Source organism: Hyla sarda, chromosome 5 (assembly GCF_029499605.1).
Source record: "Hyla sarda isolate aHylSar1 chromosome 5, aHylSar1.hap1, whole genome shotgun sequence".
In the NCBI taxonomy this organism is placed as follows: Eukaryota; Metazoa; Chordata; class Amphibia; order Anura; family Hylidae; genus Hyla; species Hyla sarda.
The window spans coordinates 27,016,213-27,036,084 of NC_079193.1; the positions used below are offsets into that span (position 1 = coordinate 27,016,213).

At 42.6% G+C, this 19,872-nt stretch overlaps 1 protein-coding gene across 1 annotated transcript in view; it reads right to left on the bottom strand.

The window, feature by feature from the left end:
* Window positions 1-12,782: 12,782 nt before the first annotated feature.
* The window catches only part of LOC130272984 (pituitary tumor-transforming gene 1 protein-interacting protein-like), a 96,615-nt gene continuing 89,525 nt past the window's right edge, over window positions 12,783-19,872 (bottom strand). The window contains exon 7 of the mRNA XM_056519065.1: window positions 12,783-18,634. Coding sequence (XP_056375040.1) covers window positions 18,585-18,634 — 50 coding nt within the window. The 3' untranslated portion in view covers window positions 12,783-18,584. The remainder of the gene's footprint in view (window positions 18,635-19,872) is intronic.

Consider the following 19,872-nt stretch of genomic DNA (forward strand, 5'->3'; position numbering starts at 1 on the left):
ATAGAGATATTGGAATCCTTTAGGAATTTCGTTTTAGTTTTTCGTTGTTGTTTATGTTTGCCCCCTCTTGTGCCACGTCTAGTTTTCGTTTTGTGGCTTTCCCTGGGGTAAAATAATCCATTATTGTTCTCGTTTTGTTGTTGCCTTCCTCTAAAAAATGGTTCTGAGGTCCCTTGTGGCTGTGATTTTCTGCCTCGGGATGCGGGGGTGATTGGCTCTGGACCTGATTACTCCCCCTTGTGTTCTTGGTCATGTCGTCTGAGAGATTAATTAGATCAGATGGCAAGGGGGTATTGATGTCATTAGAAGTGGGTTGATGAATCTCTGCTGTTACTGTGAACGTATGTAGTGATTCTCTGATTGTTTTCAAAAACGGTACCAGAGCTTCTTGTCCGGCTTTGGAGTTGTCCACCATTATTGGTTTTAATGCTGTTGGGGAGGATGTTGGGCTGGTCTCATGGACTGTCATTATCGACAAATTCAATGAATTGTCTTTCAAAGGTGAGGGAGAGAGTTGGAGGATTGGTGTGATATCTTCTATGTTGAAGATGGGGTCCTCCTTAAGTTTTTCTTTAAGACGTGAAATTGACTGTCTGATATTATTCATGTGTTCCGCCACTCGGTGAGGATCTTGTTTGGGTGTATCCGAGATGGATACTATGTCGTCTATATCGATTGGGAGTGAGGGATTTTTTTCCAATACAACAACATTAGTAGATTTTTGTATGATGGTACTTGATTTCTTCTGGAGTGGAGTGTTGGTGCTTCTTCCCTTCTGTGAGCGGACTCCGGTGGGAGTCTTGGGATGGATAATAATATTCTTATCAAGGGTATTGCTCTTGACCAAGAACACAAGGGGGAGTAATCAGGTCCAGAGCCAATCACCCCCGCATCCCGAGGCAGAAAATCACAGCCACAAGGGACCTCAGAACCATTTTTTAGAGGAAGGCAACAACAAAACGAGAACAATAATGGATTATTTTACCCCAGGGAAAGCCACAAAACGAAAACTAGACGTGGCACAAGAGGGGGCAAACATAAACAACAACGAAAAACTAAAACGAAATTCCTAAAGGATTCCAATATCTCTATTGCCACAAAAGATCAAACTATTAAAATTTTCAACCTATCTGATCACACCCTTAATAAAGGTGAATTATCCTTATTACAAAAAGGTCTTTCTTTTTGCCCTAAATACCACCCAAAAAAATTCGATTTGTTTCTTGACCTACATAGGTTTACTAGGAAACTCACCCTACAACGTCATTTCACATTACCCAATAACACCCAAAAAATCGCTGAATCAGATAAAACTGAAATTTTGGGGATCCATCCTACAGTCAGAAGTAAGTCCAAATTCTACCCAACAAACAGCCAGGGACATCTATTAAGGGCATTCCACGATTCCGTAGCAGAGGAATTCAAATCCCTCCCGGATAAATTTCCCTCCTATTCCAAAGAGGGATACCTCTCAAAAAATGAACAAACATCGTTGAAAACTTTACAGGACAACACGGACATTGTGGTCCGCCCTGCGGACAAAGGTGGCGGAGTTGTTATTCAGAATTACAATGACTATAATATCGAAGCCTGGAAAATACTAGGAGACACCTCCTACTATCAACGAGTAGTGGACGACCCCTTACCAAAACTAAAAATCCAAATATCCACCCTCCTAGAGGAGGGCTTACAACATAAAATACTTACGAAAAAAGAAAAAACTTTTCTATGGATACCTAATCCAAAAATGGCATTTTATTACCATCTGCCTAAAATTCATAAAGACCAGTTACACCCACCCGGAAGACCCATCATATCGGGCATAGACAGTATAACCAGTAACATCTCTCAGTATCTTGATTTGATACTCCAACCCTATGTCCAAAAACTACCCAGCTACCTAAAAAACTCGGACCAATTAATTACCACCCTCAAAGATGTCACATGGGAGGAAGGCATGCTGCTGGTTACTATGGACGTATCAGCACTATACTCCAATATTAAACATGATTTGGGCCTAACATGTACGGCTTTTTACCTGGAGAATGATCCCATTATGCCACCGGAACAGATCTCATTTCTCATGAAGTGTCTGGAAACCATTCTAAAGAATAATTTTTTTACATACGACGGGGCGACCTTCCACCAAATAAAAGGAACGGCCATGGGGACTAGAGTGGCCCCGTCGTATGCCAATCTCTTCATGGGCCAATTTGAAGACAGGTTCCTCAGAAAGAACCCCCTATTCCAGAACAACACAGTCATCTATAAAAGATATATAGACGATTTGTTCCTACTATGGAGAGGCTCCCCAGAAGAACTGGAAACACTAATCAAGGAAATCAATGGTAACAACTGGGGCATTACTTTGACCCCGAATATTTCAAACATGTCCATTGAATTTCTAGACCTTCAAATCTCACATACAAACAACCAAATCATCACTTCTACCCATTTCAAGTCAGTGGATTCGAATAGTTATGTTCCATTTTTAAGCGGCCATTACAGTAAATGGAAACTTAATATTCCATACGGTCAATTCCGACGCATTAGGAAAAATTGTACGGAGACAAGAACTTTCATCACACAATCCAAAACCCTAAAAGAACGTTTTAAAGTGAAAGGATATCCTAAATCCCTGGTAGAGAACGCATATCGCAAAACTTTGCTACTCACACAGGATGACTGTTTAGCTCCATCACAGACACCTAAAGAAATGAAGGTGGAAACTAAAGACGAACAAATGAATGAAACCACCAATAGACAGACCGGTCTAGCAAAGATTTTAAACACCAAAAAATATGCCGGCAACTTTATCACCACCTATTCCACCGGCCATTCGAAAATTAGGAACATCCTAAAAACATTGGGGTCTCTTGAGATGCGATCCGTACCTCAAAGATATTTTACCCACACAACCTTCAATGACCTTCAGAAGGGCACCCTCCCTAAAAAACATGTTGGCTCCGAGCCGTCTCAAAAAACAAAAGAAAAAAGCAACATCAACTATGGAAACGAGCCAAAAGAAAGGGGCATTCAGATGCAACACCAAAAGATGCCTGTGCTGCAGAACAATAACCAAACCCAATACCTCCTTTTCAAGCCATCACACAGGAGAAAAATTCAACATACAATTTCATCTTACCTGTCAGTCCCAATATGTGATCTACCTAATCAACTGTTGCTGCGGTTTACAATACGTTGGTCGCACATCACAGAAACTACATTTAAGGACCAACCAACATAGAAGTAACATCAAGAAGGGCTACATGAAACACAGCCTGTCACGGCACATCACTTTAAGACACAAAGATATTGCAAATCCGTTCTCTATTATTCCAATTGATCATATTCCCAACAATATCACCAATCGTCCAGAAGCCCTAGCAAAGAGGGAAATGTTCTGGATATATAGGCTGGAATCACTCCAACCATATGGTCTTAATGAGGCAGTGGAACTTATACACTGAATCAATGGGACTATGTCCCAAAAAAACCTGATATCGAGATATGCGAATCACCACGAATAAGAAACACCTTAGGACCCAAGAAGAACGAGCAGACGACCAATATGTGAAGAAATTCACTAACATGAATATACGATTCAATAACATCACTCAAGGATGGACACTGCATTTCGCAATGGATGCGATAGTAAGACAGCGTAAACTCCACTTACCGCTCCGCACAGCTGAGCCACTGTTTTTTTGAGTCTGCAATCCCTCTTATCCCCCGTGCCCTCTAACCTAGAAAATGTCAGGTGCAGTGTGTCCCTTGGAGCACCACCGACGCGATGATCTGACATCTACCCGGAGTAACTTTTTGGCCGAAAGAACGGGTCTCCCATTTCTTGTGTGACCAGTCCCTCCTCTGCTGTGCGTTTTTTTCATCTCATCAGGAACCACGGCACTGGACCACTGAGTTTTGTTACAATCATTAGCGGCCCTAACAAAGGAGCCACCCGAACCCTCAACCTAGGATCCATGAGTGAGCATACTATCATCATAGTTTCCTCTGATCCTTCCCCTTCCCCTTTTTCCAGTGGGAACTCTTTTAATCTTCCTTAATGTTTATACATGTTATTGATTACTGATATGTACTTTTAAATAGGATGTATATTGTGCAACGCAATCTGATTCGCCAATATGTACTATTTCGCGGGTTTTTTCTGTATAAATGGGACGGGAACCCATCCCAAACATATGATTGGATCTGACGAAGAGGGGGTCTCCGCCCCTCGAAACGCGTTATCCCTTTGCTACTACATGTGCGAATAAAGATTTTTTTCTTTATACCATACCCAAGTTCGTGGACTACAATCTTTCGTCTCCCGCTGGAAACGAGCGCTACCTAAGCACCGCTTCTTCGTGGAACCAGGATTCCACTATTTTTCTCCTGAATATAAATCTGCCACATACTGTACCCTCTGAATATAAATCTGCCACATACTGTACCCTCTGAATATAAATCTGCCACATACTGTACCCCTGAATATAATACCGCCACATACTGTACCCTCTGAATATAATACTTAGAGATGAGCGAACTTACAGTAAATTCAACTCATCACAAACTTCTCTGCTCAGCAGTTGATGACTTTTCCTGCATAAATTGGTTCAGCTTTCAGGTGCTCCCGTGGGCTGGAAAAGGTGGATACAGTCCTAGGAGACTCTTTCCTAGGACTGTATCCACCTTTTCCAGCCCACCGGAGCACCTGAGAGCTGAACTAATTTACGCAGGAAAAGTCATCAACTGCCAAGCCGAGAAGTTCGTGACGAATCGAATTTACTGTAAGTTCACTCATCTCTAATAATACTACCACAAACTGCGCCCTCTGAATATAATACTACCACAAACTGCGCCCTCTGAATATAACGTTGCCATACAGTGCACCCTCTGAATATAATACCACAACCGCAGTAACACCCCTCAACATCCGTTAGCTGATGCTATTACCACGGGAGGGGGGTATTGGTGGTGTTGCTAGTGGATGATGGGGGTGCTACTACTGGGGGGGGTGTTGCTGGAGGATGATGAGGGTGCTACTGGCCATCCCCCCTGGCAGTATCACCCCCATCATCCATCCGCAGGATCATCCTCCTGGCAGGAGCACCTCCATCATCCACCATCAGGATCTGCTGATGGAGGTGCTGCTGGGGGGGGGGGTGTTGCTGGTGGATGATGAGGGTGCTACTGCCAGGGGGGGAGCATTAGGTAGGCAGCAGTGCCCCCACATTAGGTCGGTCGCAGTTTCCCCACATTAGGCAGCATAGATTCCCCACATTTGGTACCAGTTCCCCCACATTAGGGATGTACCAGTTACCCCACATTAGGGATGTACCAGTTACCCCACATTAGGTAGCAATTTCCCCACATTAGGTAGCACAGATTCCCCACATTAGGTAGCAATTTCCCCACATTAGGTAGCATAGACTCCCCACATAAGGTGGCATAGACTCCCCACAGGTAGCATAGACTCCGCACATCTGGTAGTAGTTTCCCCACATTAGGCCGCAGGTTATACACCCCCCCCCCCCCCCACACACACACAGTCAGAGAGACAGACACACGCACACAGAGTCACATACACACACACACACACAGTCACACACACAGTCTCACACACAGTCTCACACACACACAGTCACACAAGCATAGATAGAGACAGACACACACACACACAGTCACATACACAGTCACACACACATAGTCTCACACACACACAGTCTCACACACAAGCATAGATAGAGACAGACAGAGAGACAGACATACACACTCACCCATCCAGCGCAGCGCTCCTTCTCACCGGGCTCCGTGCGAGTGACGTAACTCACGTCCTCCTGCGCGGCCATGCGGTGTGACGTCAGGCCGGCGCAGACGTGGGAGCGGAGGACGGGCACAGTGCTGGTGAAGGTGAGGGGGGGGGGGTGATGACGGACGGGCGCAGAGTGAAGGTGAAAGAGGGGGGGGTGATGACGGACGGGCGCACCGCACACACAGCGCAGGGGGGGGGGGGGGGGACGTGCTGACGGATGGGAGGCCGGTCGGGCACAGATGGGGGGGGGGGGTGCGGAGCGTCTTGGTGTCACCCCATTTGGTTGGTGTCACCCGGTGCGGGCCGCACCCGGGTCGCAACGCCACTGCATGTGTCCACTCAAATGGTCAGAAACGGACTCCATGAGGGTGGTATGAGGGCCCTCCACAAATGGGGGTTGCGATTACAGCCCAACACCATGCAGGACGTTTGGCATTTGCCAGAGAACACCAAGATTGGCAAATTCGCCACTGGCACCCTGTGCTCTTCACAGATGAAAGCAGGTTCACAATGAGCACATGTGACAGACATGACAGAGTCTGGAGATGCCGTGGAGAACGTTCTGCTGCCTGCAACATCCTCCAGCATGACCGGTTTTGGTCAGTAATGGTGTGGGGTGGCATTTCTTTGGGGGGGGGGGGACGCACAGCCCTCCATGTGCTTGCCAGAGGTAGCCTGACTGCATTAGGTACCGAGATGAGATCCTCAGACCCCTTGTGAGACCATATGCCCTGGGTTCCTCCTAATGCAAGACAATGCTAGACCTCATGTGGCTGGAGTGTGTCAGCAGTTCCTGCAAGAGGAAGGCATTGATGCTATGGACTGGCCCGCTGGTTCCCCAGACCTGAATTCGATTGAGCACAGGAAGTGTCCAGAGTAGGAACAAATCCCCATAGCAAACATATCCTGCTCTGGACGGTTCCTGACATGGACAGAGGTGTCAGCAGAGGGCATTGTGGTCAGACTGGAAAGAACTACACAACTTCCTGTGGAGCATACAGCAGCTGATAAGTACTGGAAGGATTAAGATTTTTTAATAGAAGTAATTTACAAACCTGTTTAACTTTCTGGCACCGATTGATTAAAAATAAATAAATAAATAAATGTTTTCCAGGGGAGTACCCCTTTAACAAGCAACTGAATAAGTGTACCTAATAGAGTGGCCAGTGAATGTATAAATATGCTGGGTTATTCAGTACAACCCTCGTCCCTACCATCATCTGGAGCAGTGTTTCCCAACCAGGGTGCCTCCAGCTGTTCGGGCATGCTGGGAATTGCAGTTTTGCAACAGCTGGATGCACCCTGGTTGGGAAACACTGATATGGAGATTGCACGGCGCTGCGCTGGATTTGTTGCGATTGTGCAGCCGGCAGCTTTATATTCTGCACCACTATGGCAGAGCGTTTATTTGCCTTAAAGGGACTCTGATCGCAGAAGATTCTCTGCGCCGTGTGCTGAAAATCAAGTGTGAAAATCCACTATAACTAAAGGCGGAGAAGTAAAGACAAAGATTAGGGGCAGAAAGTGGGATGGATCTCCTACGGCAAGGTCGTTCTGCGCCGCTCTAATCCCTCTGAAGACTCATCTGATAAGGTAAAGAGCAATTCTCTAAAACTGTGCGGCCAGAAACTAAAGTGTTATGTCAGGTAAGACTTTACTGGGATATACAGATTAGAAAACAGCGCCGCACCAGTCTACTGGTTATATCTGGTATTGCAACTCAGCTACGGTGAAGTATATAGAGCTGTGGTGTTTTTGTAAGAAAGCAGCCATGTTTTCCTAAAACTCACCCCCATTAGGTATCTTGGTGCAAATCAATTTCTACATCAGTGTTTCCCAACCAGGGTGCCTCCAGCTGTTGCAAAACTACAACTCCCAGCATGCCCAAACAGCCAAAGGCTGTCCGGGCATGCTGGGAGTTGTAGTTTTGCAAAAGTTGGGGGCACCCTGGTTGGGAAACACTGTTCTACATAATCTGTATGTTCTGCCTGTGTTTTGTGAGTTTTCCCCCATATATAGACTTTAACCCCTTAAGGACCAGGCCATTTTACACCTTAGGACCCGGCCATTTTTTTGAACATCTGACCACTGTCACTTTAAACATTAATAACTCTGGAATGCTTTTACCTATCATTCTGATCCCGAGATTGTTTTTTCGTGACATATTCTACTTTATTTTGGTGGTAAATTTTCGGCATTACTTGCATCCTTTTTTGGTGAAAAATCCCAAAATTTCATGAAAATTTGGAAAATTTAGCATTTTTCTAACTTTGAAGCTCTCTGCTTGTAAGGAAAATGGATATTCCAAATAAATTTTATTTTTCTTCACAAATACAATATGTCCACTTTATGTTGGCATCATAAAATGGACATATTTTTGCTTTTTGAAAAAATTAGAGGGCTTCAAAGTAGAGCAGCAATTTTCAAAAATGTCATGAACATTGCTAAATCTGAAGGGACAGATGTAACAGAACTACAACTCCCAGCATGCCAGGGCGGTCTAGGCATGCTGAGAGTTGTAGTTTGGCAACATCTGGAGGGCTACCGTTTGGGCACCACTGTAACAGTGGTCTCCAAACTGTGACCCTCCAGATGTTGCAAAACTACAACTCCCAGCATGATCACTTTACTTTCACTTTCAATCCCCCCCCCCCCCCACCGTCACTTCCCTACCTGAGCAAGGATCCAGCAGTCTCCAGCGAAGATCAGCTGTTCCCAGGCATCTTCAGGTAAGGTACCCAGCCTCCATCTTCTTCCCACGATCCCCTCGACATCCAGGGGTGGCCAGAACGGGGGGTTGCCATGGCAACCCACTGTCCTGCTCTGCCATTGGTCAGGATCAATTCTGACTAATGGCAGGGAATAGAAGGCGATCGCAGCATTGCGACTTCACTCCTACCCTGCAAGATGATCAGGGCAGTCACTGACAGCTCCGATCATCACAATTTTCCGGGTGATCGGGTCACCAGAGACCCGATCAGCCCGGAATAGGGGAAAATTGCATGTCTGACTTGACATGCGATTTTCTGCGATCGCCCCCCTCGGCATTTGCACGTTCCGATCTCCGCCCGGTGAGTGGCAGAGACCGGAAAACGCCATGACGTACTCATACGTCATGGGTCCTTAAAGTCCAGGGTGCGGAGACGTACGCATACGTCGTGGGTCCTTAAGGGGTTAAAGGGTTTATCCAGGAAAAACTTTTTTTTTTTTATATATATATATGTGATCCACAATGTTCCTCAAAGGTGAATCAAGGCTTCCTTCTCATCTCTGACCCCCCATAAAGCTTAAGGCAGCTGTCTCTTGTGTGAATGGCAGCGTGCTTACTGCTGTATGTCCACAGTGCTGCAGTGTAATCTCCTGTCTCCCTTTAGTTTCTTAGCAGAAGTTCAGTGCTTGGTGTAACTCCTTCCTTGCTGTTTCCTTTCTGCTCACATTGCCCCTTGTCTCTCCACTTGATATCTATAATAGTGTACAGTGTAAATCATCCCCCAGCACAGTGCCAGCTAGTTAAGCGTAGTGCACTTTCACCAACACTACCTCATGACATAGCAGAGGAGTATGTGCTGTGTGGTAATTGTCTAGAGAAGGGAAAGCAAGTTCTGTGTGAGTCCTACTGGCAAAATGGCCTGCTAAGGTCCCACCCACTGAAATAGAGCCTTGAAAAAGAGAGTCCAAGTCTCAGCCATATAAAATTTACAGCTTTAGACAGATGTGCGTGGCAAAACTTCGCTGTTATATGCTGATGTGCTCCAAATATAGCAATATATACACTACTTCATCTGGGTGCCATATTCTCTTCCCCAAGGTAGCATGTTAGCAGGAGGTGCTGAGCAGATTGATATTTTTGTGGGAAAAGATTCAATGTTGCTTGCATTTTATTCATTTAAAACTCTGCTCATTTTACAGATTGTACTGTATTGTATATATCATCTGCTCAGCTCCTCCTGCTCTATAACATTATACCTGCAGATTGTACTGTATTGTATATATCATCTGCTCAGCTCCTCCTGCTCTATAACATTATACCTGCAGATTGTACTGTATTGTATGTATGATCTGCTCAGCTCCTCCCGCTCTATAACATGATACCTGCAGATTGTACTGTATTGTATATATCCTCTGCTCAGCTCCTCCTGCTCTACAACATGATACCTGCAGATTGTACTGTATTGTATATATCATCTGCTCAGCTCCTCCTGCTCTATAATATGATACCTGAAGATTGTATTGTATTGTATATATCATCTGCTGAGCTCCTCCTGCTCTATAACCGATATCTGCAGATTGTACTGTATTGTATATATCATCTGCTCAGTTCCTCCTGCTCTATAACATGTTACCTGCAGATTGTACTGTATTGTATATATTATCTGCTCAGCTCCTCCTGCTCTATAACATTATACCTACAGATTGTACTGTATTGTATATATCATCTGCTCAGCTCCTCCTGCTCTATAACATGTTATCTTCAGATTGTATTGTATATATCATCTGTTCAGCTCCTCCTGCTCTATAAACATGTTACCTGCAGATTGTACTGTATTGTATATATCATCTGCTCAGCTCCTCCTGCTCTATAACATTATACCTACAGATTGTACTGTATTGTATATATCATCTGCTCAGCTCCTCCTACTCTATAACATGTTACCTGCAGATTGTACTGTATTGTATATATATCATCTGCTCAGCTCCTCCTGCTCTATAACATGTTACCTGCAGATTGTACTGTATTGTATGTATGATCTGCTCAGCTCCTCCCGCTCTATAACATGATACCTGCAGATTGTACTGTATTGTATATATCATCTGCTCAGCTCCTCCCGCTCTATAACATGATACCTGCAGATTGTACTGTATTGTATATATCCTCTGCTCAGCTCCTCCCGCTCTACAACATGATACCTGCAGATTGTACTGTATTGTATATATCATCTGCTCATCTCCTCCTGCTCTATAATGATACCTGAAGATTGTATTGTATTGTATATATCATCTGCTGAGCTCCTCCTGCTCTATAACCGATACCTGCAGATTGTACTGTATTGTATATATCATCTGCTCAGCTCCTCCTGCTCAACAACCTGATACCTGCAGATTGTACTGTATTGTATATATCATCTGCTCAGTTCCTCCTGCTCTATAACATGATACCTGCAGTTTGTACTGTTTTGTATATATCATCTGCTGAGCTCCTCCTGCTCTATAACCGATACCTGCAGATTGTACTGTGTTGTATATATCATCTGCTCAGCTCCTCCTGCTCTATAACAGAATACCTGCAGATTGTACTGTATTGTATATATCATCTGCTCAGCTCCTCCTGCTCTATAACCTGATACCTGCAGATTGTACTGTATTGTATATATCATCTGCTCAGCTCCTCCTGCTCTATAACATTATACCTGAAGATTGTACTGTATTGTATATATCATCTGCTCAGCTCCTCCTGCTCTATAACATGATACCTGCAGATTGTACTGTATTGTATATATCATCTGCTCAGCTCCTCCTGTTCTATAACATGATACCTGCAGATTGTACTGTATTGTATATATCATATGTTCAGCGCCTCCTGCTCTATAACATGATACCTGCAGATTGTACTGTATTGTATATATCATCTGCTCAGCTCCTCCTGCTCTATAACATGATACCCGCAGATTGTACTGTATTGTATATTTCAGTCTGCTCAGCTCCTCCTGCTCTATAACATGATACCTGCAGATTGTACTGTATTGTATATATCATCTGCTGAGCTCCTCTTGCTCTATAACATGATACCTGCAGATTGTACTGTATTGTATATATCATCTGCTCAGCTCCTCCTGCTCTATAACATGATACCTGCAGATTGTACTGTATTATATATATCATCTGTTCAGCTCCTCCTGCTCTATAACATGATACCTGCAGATTGTACTGTATTGTATATATCATCTGCTCAGCTCCTCTTGCTCTATAACATGATACCTGCAGATTGTACTGTATTATATATATCATCTGTTCAGCTCCTCCTGCTCTATAACATGATACCTGCAGATTGTACTGCATTGTATATATTATCTGCTCAGCTCCTCCTGCTCTATAACAGGATGCTTACAGCTTGGAGCTCTACTTTAAAAGTATTTTTTTTGAAAGAAACAGCACCACTCTTACCCATAGGCCGCGTCTGGTATTACAGGCATTTACGTAAATAGGGCTAAACCACATAAAAAATAAATTTCATGGCAGGGACAATTTAAGATGAAAAATGTGGCTCCATACACATGTAAGGATATAGGCTCGGTCAGACTATGGAGTTAAGGGTTCACTTTTTTTAATAGAGTAACAATGCAAACAAAATACCAAAAATGATGTACAGAGGGGTGAATCAAGTGCAACATCTGATAATACAAAATCTCAGCCTTTCTCTATGATAAACAGCGCCATAAAAGCGTTTTTAAGTATCAAGCTAGACATTCAATATTGTAGGTTGATGCAGGAAGACATAGCAACCGAATAGATATAGCAGAGCTGAATCTGTTACTGGAGTGTTACAGGGGTTATCCAGGATTAGAAAAACAGAGCTCATTTCAAAAACAGCGCCACACCTGTCCTCCTCCTGTTTGTGTGTGGAATTGCAGGTCTTCCATTAAAGGGGTACTCCACCGGAAAACAATTTTTTAAATCAACTGGTGCCAGAAAGTTAAACAGATTTGTAAATTACTTCTATTTAAAAATCTTAATCCTTCCAGTACTTATTAGCTGCTGAATACTACAGAGGAAATTATTTTCAGAGCACAGTGCTCTCTGCTGACATCTCTGTCCATTTTAAGAACTGTCCAGAGTAGGAGAAAATCCCCATAACAAACATATGCTGCTCTGGACAGTTCCTAAAATGGCACTGTGTTCCAAAAAGAATTTCCTCTGTAGTATTCAGCAGCTAATAAGTACTAGAAGGATTAAGATTTTTAATAGAAGTAATTTACAAATTTGTTTAACTTTCTGGCACCAAAAAAAAGTTTTCCACCAGAGTACCCCTTTAAATGGAGCAGAATTGTAATACCATACACGACCTGAGGACAGGGGTGGTGCTGTTTTTGGGGGAAAAAAATTCTTTGTTTTTCTTTTCCTGGTTTCCCCTTTAATTTACAAAGCTACTATAAAACATCAGGTGTTTACCTGCACTCCCCCTAGGGGTGGAACTTAAATCTCCTGGACCCCAATGCAAAAATCTGTATCGGACCACGTACTTTTCATTTATAATACTATACTTTGGCCTCTAGGACCTTTCCGGTACCAGGGTATGGGTGTGACAGCTACTTTTGCACATATATATACATACACATATATATATATATATATATATATATTTGATCTAACTGTACATACTGCATCACGTGATACCAAATGGCAAACTAGTTTTCCATACACGAACAAACTCAGCTCTACTACATCTGTAATAATAACAAAAAAAGAAAATGTAACGGATGCAATGTATTTATTAAATACTGCAAGAGTGCAAGTGTAAACTCATAAAATCGAACTCATCTAAAGGAAACTTTTTTTTATAAAACAAACACCCCCCCCCCCCGACTTGCATTCACTTATTAGCTAAAATATTAGATAATTGCCTAAAACACAATTCCACAACACAAATTTTTTTAAACTGCAGGTTGTTTCTAGTCACCAGCTCTCCATAAAATAAAAAAACTTTTATCAAAGATCCATTAAAAGAATACAAACCCAAAACGTGGATAAAATGAGAAAACAAAACGCCAACAGGTTTTGAACTGTTCAACAGTTCTTCATCATGGGTACATGGCTTAAAGGGATACTCCGTTGGAAAACTATTATATTTTTTTTTTTAAATCAACTGGAGACAGAAAGTTAAACAAATTTGTAAATTACTTCTAATTAAAAATCTTAACCCTTCCAGTACTTATCAGCTGCTCTAAGTTCCACAGGAAGTTGAGTTTTTCTTTTCTGTCTGACCACAGTGTTCTCTGCAGACACCTTTGTCTGTCTCAGGACCTGTCAAGAGCAGGAGAGGTTTGCTATGGGGATTTGCTCCTGGTCTTGACAGTTCCTGAGACAGACAGAGAGCACTGTGGTCAGAGAGAAAAGAGAATCAAAAAGAAAAGAACTTCCTCTGGAGCATACAGCAGCTGATAAGTACAGGAAGGATTAAGATTTTTTTTAACAGAAGTAATTTATAAATCTGTTTAACGTTCTGGCACCAGTTGATTTAAAAAAATAAATAAATAAATAAATAAAAAACGTTTAATCATGATTAAGAACTGAACGGTTCAAAACCCGTCGGGGTTTTTCTTTTCTTTAAAAAATAAACAAAACAAAGTTTGTATTTTAATGGAAAGCTGGTGACAGAATCAAGCTTTGGTTTGGATGACTATACGGGAACCGGCCTGCCTTGTTCTATGTCGTCCGTGGTCGTCCTGAAGAAAACGCATGTCCTCCCTAAACACATATTCAGACTGATGGTGGTGAGCGGTTATTTTTTTTTTTTTTTAATCAAACACTATTGTGTTTGCAATAAATAAAAATGGTATAAGCTGCTGCCAGACACCTCTGACAGCAGTTTATCTCCCCTAAGAACAAATGGATCAGGCAAAAAAATTCTATTGCCTGATCCTTTTTCATAAACCCATATCGCCTGTTGATACAGTTAATACGCACTAATACACATTGAATGGCTGGCCAGTTCTGCTAATGCAATGTATTCTAACCAGTGTACCTCCTGCAGGTGAAAAACTACAACTCCCAGCATGCCTGGACAGCCGAAGGCTGTCCGGGCATGCTGGGAGTTGTAGTCTTGCAACAGCTAGAGGCACACTAAATGCACACAGAGTGGTTTTGGGAGTTTCCTACTAAAAAGAACATTCAAGCAACTGTCTGGTATTTTTTTTAGTAACAGCGCCACTCTTGCCCATAGGTCGGGTCTGGTATTGCAGGCATTTGCTTATAGGGGTTATCCAGGAAAACATTTTTTTAAATATATATATATATCAACTGGCTCCAGAAAGTTAAACAGATTTGTAAATTACTTCTATTAAAAAAATCTTAATCCTTTCAGTACTTAGGAGCTGCTGAATTTCAGTTGTCCTTTTCTGTCTAAGTGCTCTCTGATGACACGTGTCTCAGGACCTGTCCAGAGTAGAAGCAAATCCCCATAGCAAACCTCTTCTACTCTGTGCAGTTCCCGAGACAAGCAGAGGTGTCAGCAGAGAGCACTGTTTCCAGACAGAAAAGAACAACTCAACTTCAGCAGCTGATAATTATTGGAAGGATTAAGATTTTTTTTTTTTTTTTAAATAGAAGTAATTTACAAATCTGTTTAACTTTCTGTAGCCAGTTGATATAAATAAAAAAGTTTTTTCCTGGAATACCCCTTTAATATAGGGCTAAACTGCAATACTACCCACAGCCTATAGACAAGAGTGTCGCTGTCTCTTTGGGGGCGGGGGGTAATTTGTCCGTAAAAAAATAATTACAAAAAAAAGTGTTTATAGTGACAACCCGGAATCATGCTCAAGACCAGTAACAAAGTACGGTAAATACATTGCAGTGAAAAAACTAAATCAAAAACTCAACAAAACCAATACAAAACCTATACAAAATAAGGGCGCGTTCACACGTGCTGTATCCGCTGCCGATCTGCCGCTGCAGATTTCGTGCTGGTAAATCAGAACAAATAAATAGTTGAATGTGACGTTTAAATCCGCAACGGATACGGCAGGTGTGAATGTACCGTAAAGATATTTCACATTCATAGATATATATATATATTAATATACTGTACGTCAAGTCAAAGTGAAATGAAAGGGTTAAAATGAAAAAAAGCAAAATCACGAAAACAAAAATATCTAACAAAAATGTGCATGTTAAAGGGGTACTCCGCTGCTCAGCGATCGGAAAAAAAACTGTTCTGAACGCTGGAATCGGGGGCTTGTGATGTCATAACCCCGCCCGCTCATGACATCACACCCCGCCCCCTTAATGCAATTATTTGGGAGCTGTCACGCCCCCTCCCATAGACTTGTATTGAGGGGGCGGGGCGTGACGTGAGGGGGCGGGGCTATGACGTCACAAGCTCCCGGCACTCAGTTTGCTCCAAACGCTGAGCAGTGGAGTACCCCTTTAAGGAGGATCTCATGACGTGCCTGTTGGAGTAAATACTTTCTATATATTTTCTTAATATTTTCCTTTTATATAACTATTTTGGGTGTTGCATCTCCCTCTGTTATTCCTCCTGGAAATGTAGAAATTGACAACTGATTGTTACCCTTGTCAATGGGATGTTTCCCTACAGTGTGAGACACAGATCTATAGGCAATTATTGACTGTAGGGAAACATCCTATTGACAAGAGCAATAAGGTAACAGCCAGAATAAGAAGAACATTTCCAGGAGGAATAACAGAGGAATGGAACACCTAGAATGGGTATATAATAGAGGATACAGGTATTGCCCCTGTTAGTCCTCCAAGGCAAGTCTGTTTCAATAAAATTAAGCATTTCCCTTATAATAACAATTCTGAAGGATCTTTGTGCTGTTCCTCTGTTACTCCTCCTGCAAATGTATAAATAAATTGACAAGTGGGTATTACCATTCTCTTTGCCTATAGGCTGTTTCCTTCGGCTGTGTTCAGACGCTCAGGCTTATTACCGAACACGTTTTTTTTCCCCGTTTTTTTTGCTGAGAATGAGAAGAATCGTAAAAATTGCGCTTTGGACCCCTAGTGACGTCACGCCCCCTCCATTCATGTCTATGTGAGGGGGCGTGTCAACCGACACGCCCCCTCCCATAGACATGAATGGAGGGGGCCTGGCAGTGACACCGCAACAAAATGTTCAGAGTGCTGGAGCACCGGAGTACCCCTTTAAGGAGAGTACCAGGCTGTGAAAAGAAACCCCCTATAGACTGAGAATGGTAACACCCAGTTGTCAATTTATTTATACATTTCCAGGAGAGTAACTGAGGAACAGCACAAAGATTCTCCAGAATTATTATTATATTGGGAATAGAAAAATTTACTAAAACAGAACTAACAGGTGAATACTGTACTTGTATTCTCCATTATATAACAATTCTGGTTGTTGCGTTCCTCTGTTATTCATCTTGGAAATGTATACATGGGCTGTTACCACTGCTCTTGTCAATGGGATGTTGTCCTACAGTCTGATTCTACACAATCATTGCTTACAGTATAAGACTGTGTAAGGAAAAACCCTATAGACAAGGAAAATGGTTAATGTAGTTATACATTTCCAGGAGGAGTAACTGAGGAACAGCACAAAGATGCTCTAAAATTGGTATTATATGTGGAATGCATGGATTTACTACTAAAACAGACTTGACCGGAGAACTAACAAGAGAATACTTGTATTTTTCATGATATAACAATTCTGGGTGTCCCATTCCTCAGTTATTACTCCTGGAAACTTATAAATTAAGAACTGATTGTTACCATTGCTCCTGTTAATGGGGTGTTTCCCTAGAGTCTTGTACAATCCAATTATTGCCAACAGTATCAGATTGTGTAGGGAAACACCCAATAGACAATGAGAACGGTAACACCCAGTTGTCAATTTAATTAATACATTTCCAGGAAGAATAACAGAGGAATGGCAGAAAGATGCTACAAAATTGTTATTACATAAAAAAATTCTGTATTTACTAAAAATGGAGTTAACAGATCCTCTTTCTTTAAAGGGTTACTCCGCTCCTAGACATCTTACCCCCTATCCAAAAGATAGGGGACAAGATGTCTGATCGCGGGGGGGCACGCGGCTGATCTCTGTACAGCGCCCGGCGTCGTTTAGAAAGCTAGGTGCGGGCGGCAGGGGTCGTGATGTCACGACCGAACCCCCCTCAATACAAGTCTATGGGAAGGACACACACCCTCAATGCAAGTCTATGGGAAGGCCACGCCCCGTTGTGATGTCATTGACACACACCCTCAATGCAAGTCTATGGGAGGGGGCGTGGCGGCCGCCACGCCCCCTCCCATAGACTTGCATTGAGGGGGCGTGACCATGACGTCACGAGGGGGGAGTGGCTGTGATGTTACGACCCCTGCTGCCCGCTCCAAGTGCTCGAAACTAGATGTTCCGAATGCTCGGGCAGCGGAGTACCCCTTTAAAATATCTCTACATGGGAACATTTGCTATGATCTAATGGGGATGCTGGTGGGTAAAGAGAAGTGCAAAAAATCTGAAACTACGGGATTGACCTTTCCGCATTGCAATTTCGTTTGTATGCATTGCTGTGCATGTCCTTCCTCTAAAAAAAAAAGGGTTAAAGGGGTATACATAATGAGGAAAACATGGCCGCTTTCTACAGCGCCATACTTGTCCACAGGTTGTGTGTGGTATTGCAGCTCAACCCCATTCACTTCAATGGAACTAAGCTGTCATACCAGTCACAACCCATGGACAGGCGTGGCAATGTTTCTGGAAAAGCCGCCATGTTTTTTTCTGATCACAGACAACCCCATTAATCCCTAATAACAGAGAAAAATTTGGAAGCAGTTCAGACACTCGTCCTCACTAATGGAATACATTTCAATTGGTTGGAACCATAGACCTAAGGATTGACAAGTGGTATTAATAATCAGAATATTTAGTAACTATTACTAGGTCTATGGTCGGCTCTAAAACCCCAGGAGCCCCATGCACTGTGAAAATGATCTGCTGTCGGTCCAGCGTCTGCAGGGTTTGCTCATGCGGGCAGGACGGAGTCGCATTCACAGATCTTATCTACATCTATTCATCATCGAATTTGCTGTAGGGATGATCCATATCTTGCAGGAGACCTAGAAAATAAAGAGAAACTGCATTAGAAAGCGGAAATCGTTAGTAATGGATTTTATAATCTGCACAAAACGCAGTGTGAATCGTGACTAATGCATGTTATAATCCGCACAAAACGTAGGGTGATTTGTGACTAATGCATGTTATAATCCGCACAAAACGTAGGGTGATTTTTGACTAATGCATGTTATAATCCGCACAAAACGTAGGGTGATTTTTGACTAATGCATGTTATAATCCGCACAAAACACAGAGTTATTCCTGACTAATGCATGTTATACTCCGCATAAAACGTAGGGTGATTCCTGACTAATGCATGTTATAATCCACACAAAACGTAGGGTGATTCCTGACTAATGCATGTTATAATCCGCACAAAACGTAGGGTGATTTGTGACTAATGCATGTTATAATCCGCACAAAACGCAGGGTGATTCCTGACTAATGCATGTTATAATCTGCACAAAACGCAGGGTGATTCCTGACTAATGCATGTTATAATCTGCACAAAACGTAGGGTGATTTGTGACTAATGCATGTTATAATCCGCACAAAACGTAGGGTGATTTGTGACTAATGCATGTTATAATCCGCACAAAACGTAGGGTGATTTTTGACTAATGCATGTTATAATCCGCACAAAACACAGAGTTATTCCTGACTAATGCATGTTATACTCCGCATAAAACGCAGTGTGATTCCTGACTAATGCATGTTATAATCCACACAAAACGTAGGGTGATTCCTGACTAATGCATGTTATAATCCGCACAAAACGTAGGGTGATTTGTGACTAATGCATGTTATAATCCGCACAAAACGCAGGGTGATTCCTGACTAATGCATGTTATAATCCGCAGAAAACGTAGGGTGATTTGTGACTAATGCATGTTATAATCCGCACAAAACGCAGAATGATTTCTGACTAATGCATGTTATAATCCACACAAAACGTAGGGTAATTCCTGACTAATGCATGTTATAATCCGCACAAAACGCAGGGTGATTTGTGACTAATGCATGTTATAATCCGCACAAAACGCAGGGTGATTCCTGACTAATGCATGTTATAATCTGCACAAAACGCAGGGTGATTCCTGACTAATGCATGTTATAATCCGCACAAAACGTAGGGTGATTCCTGACTAATGCATGTTATAATCCGCACAAAACGTAGGGTGATTTTTGACTAATGCATGTTATAATCCGCACAAAACGTAGGGTGAGTTGTGACTAATGC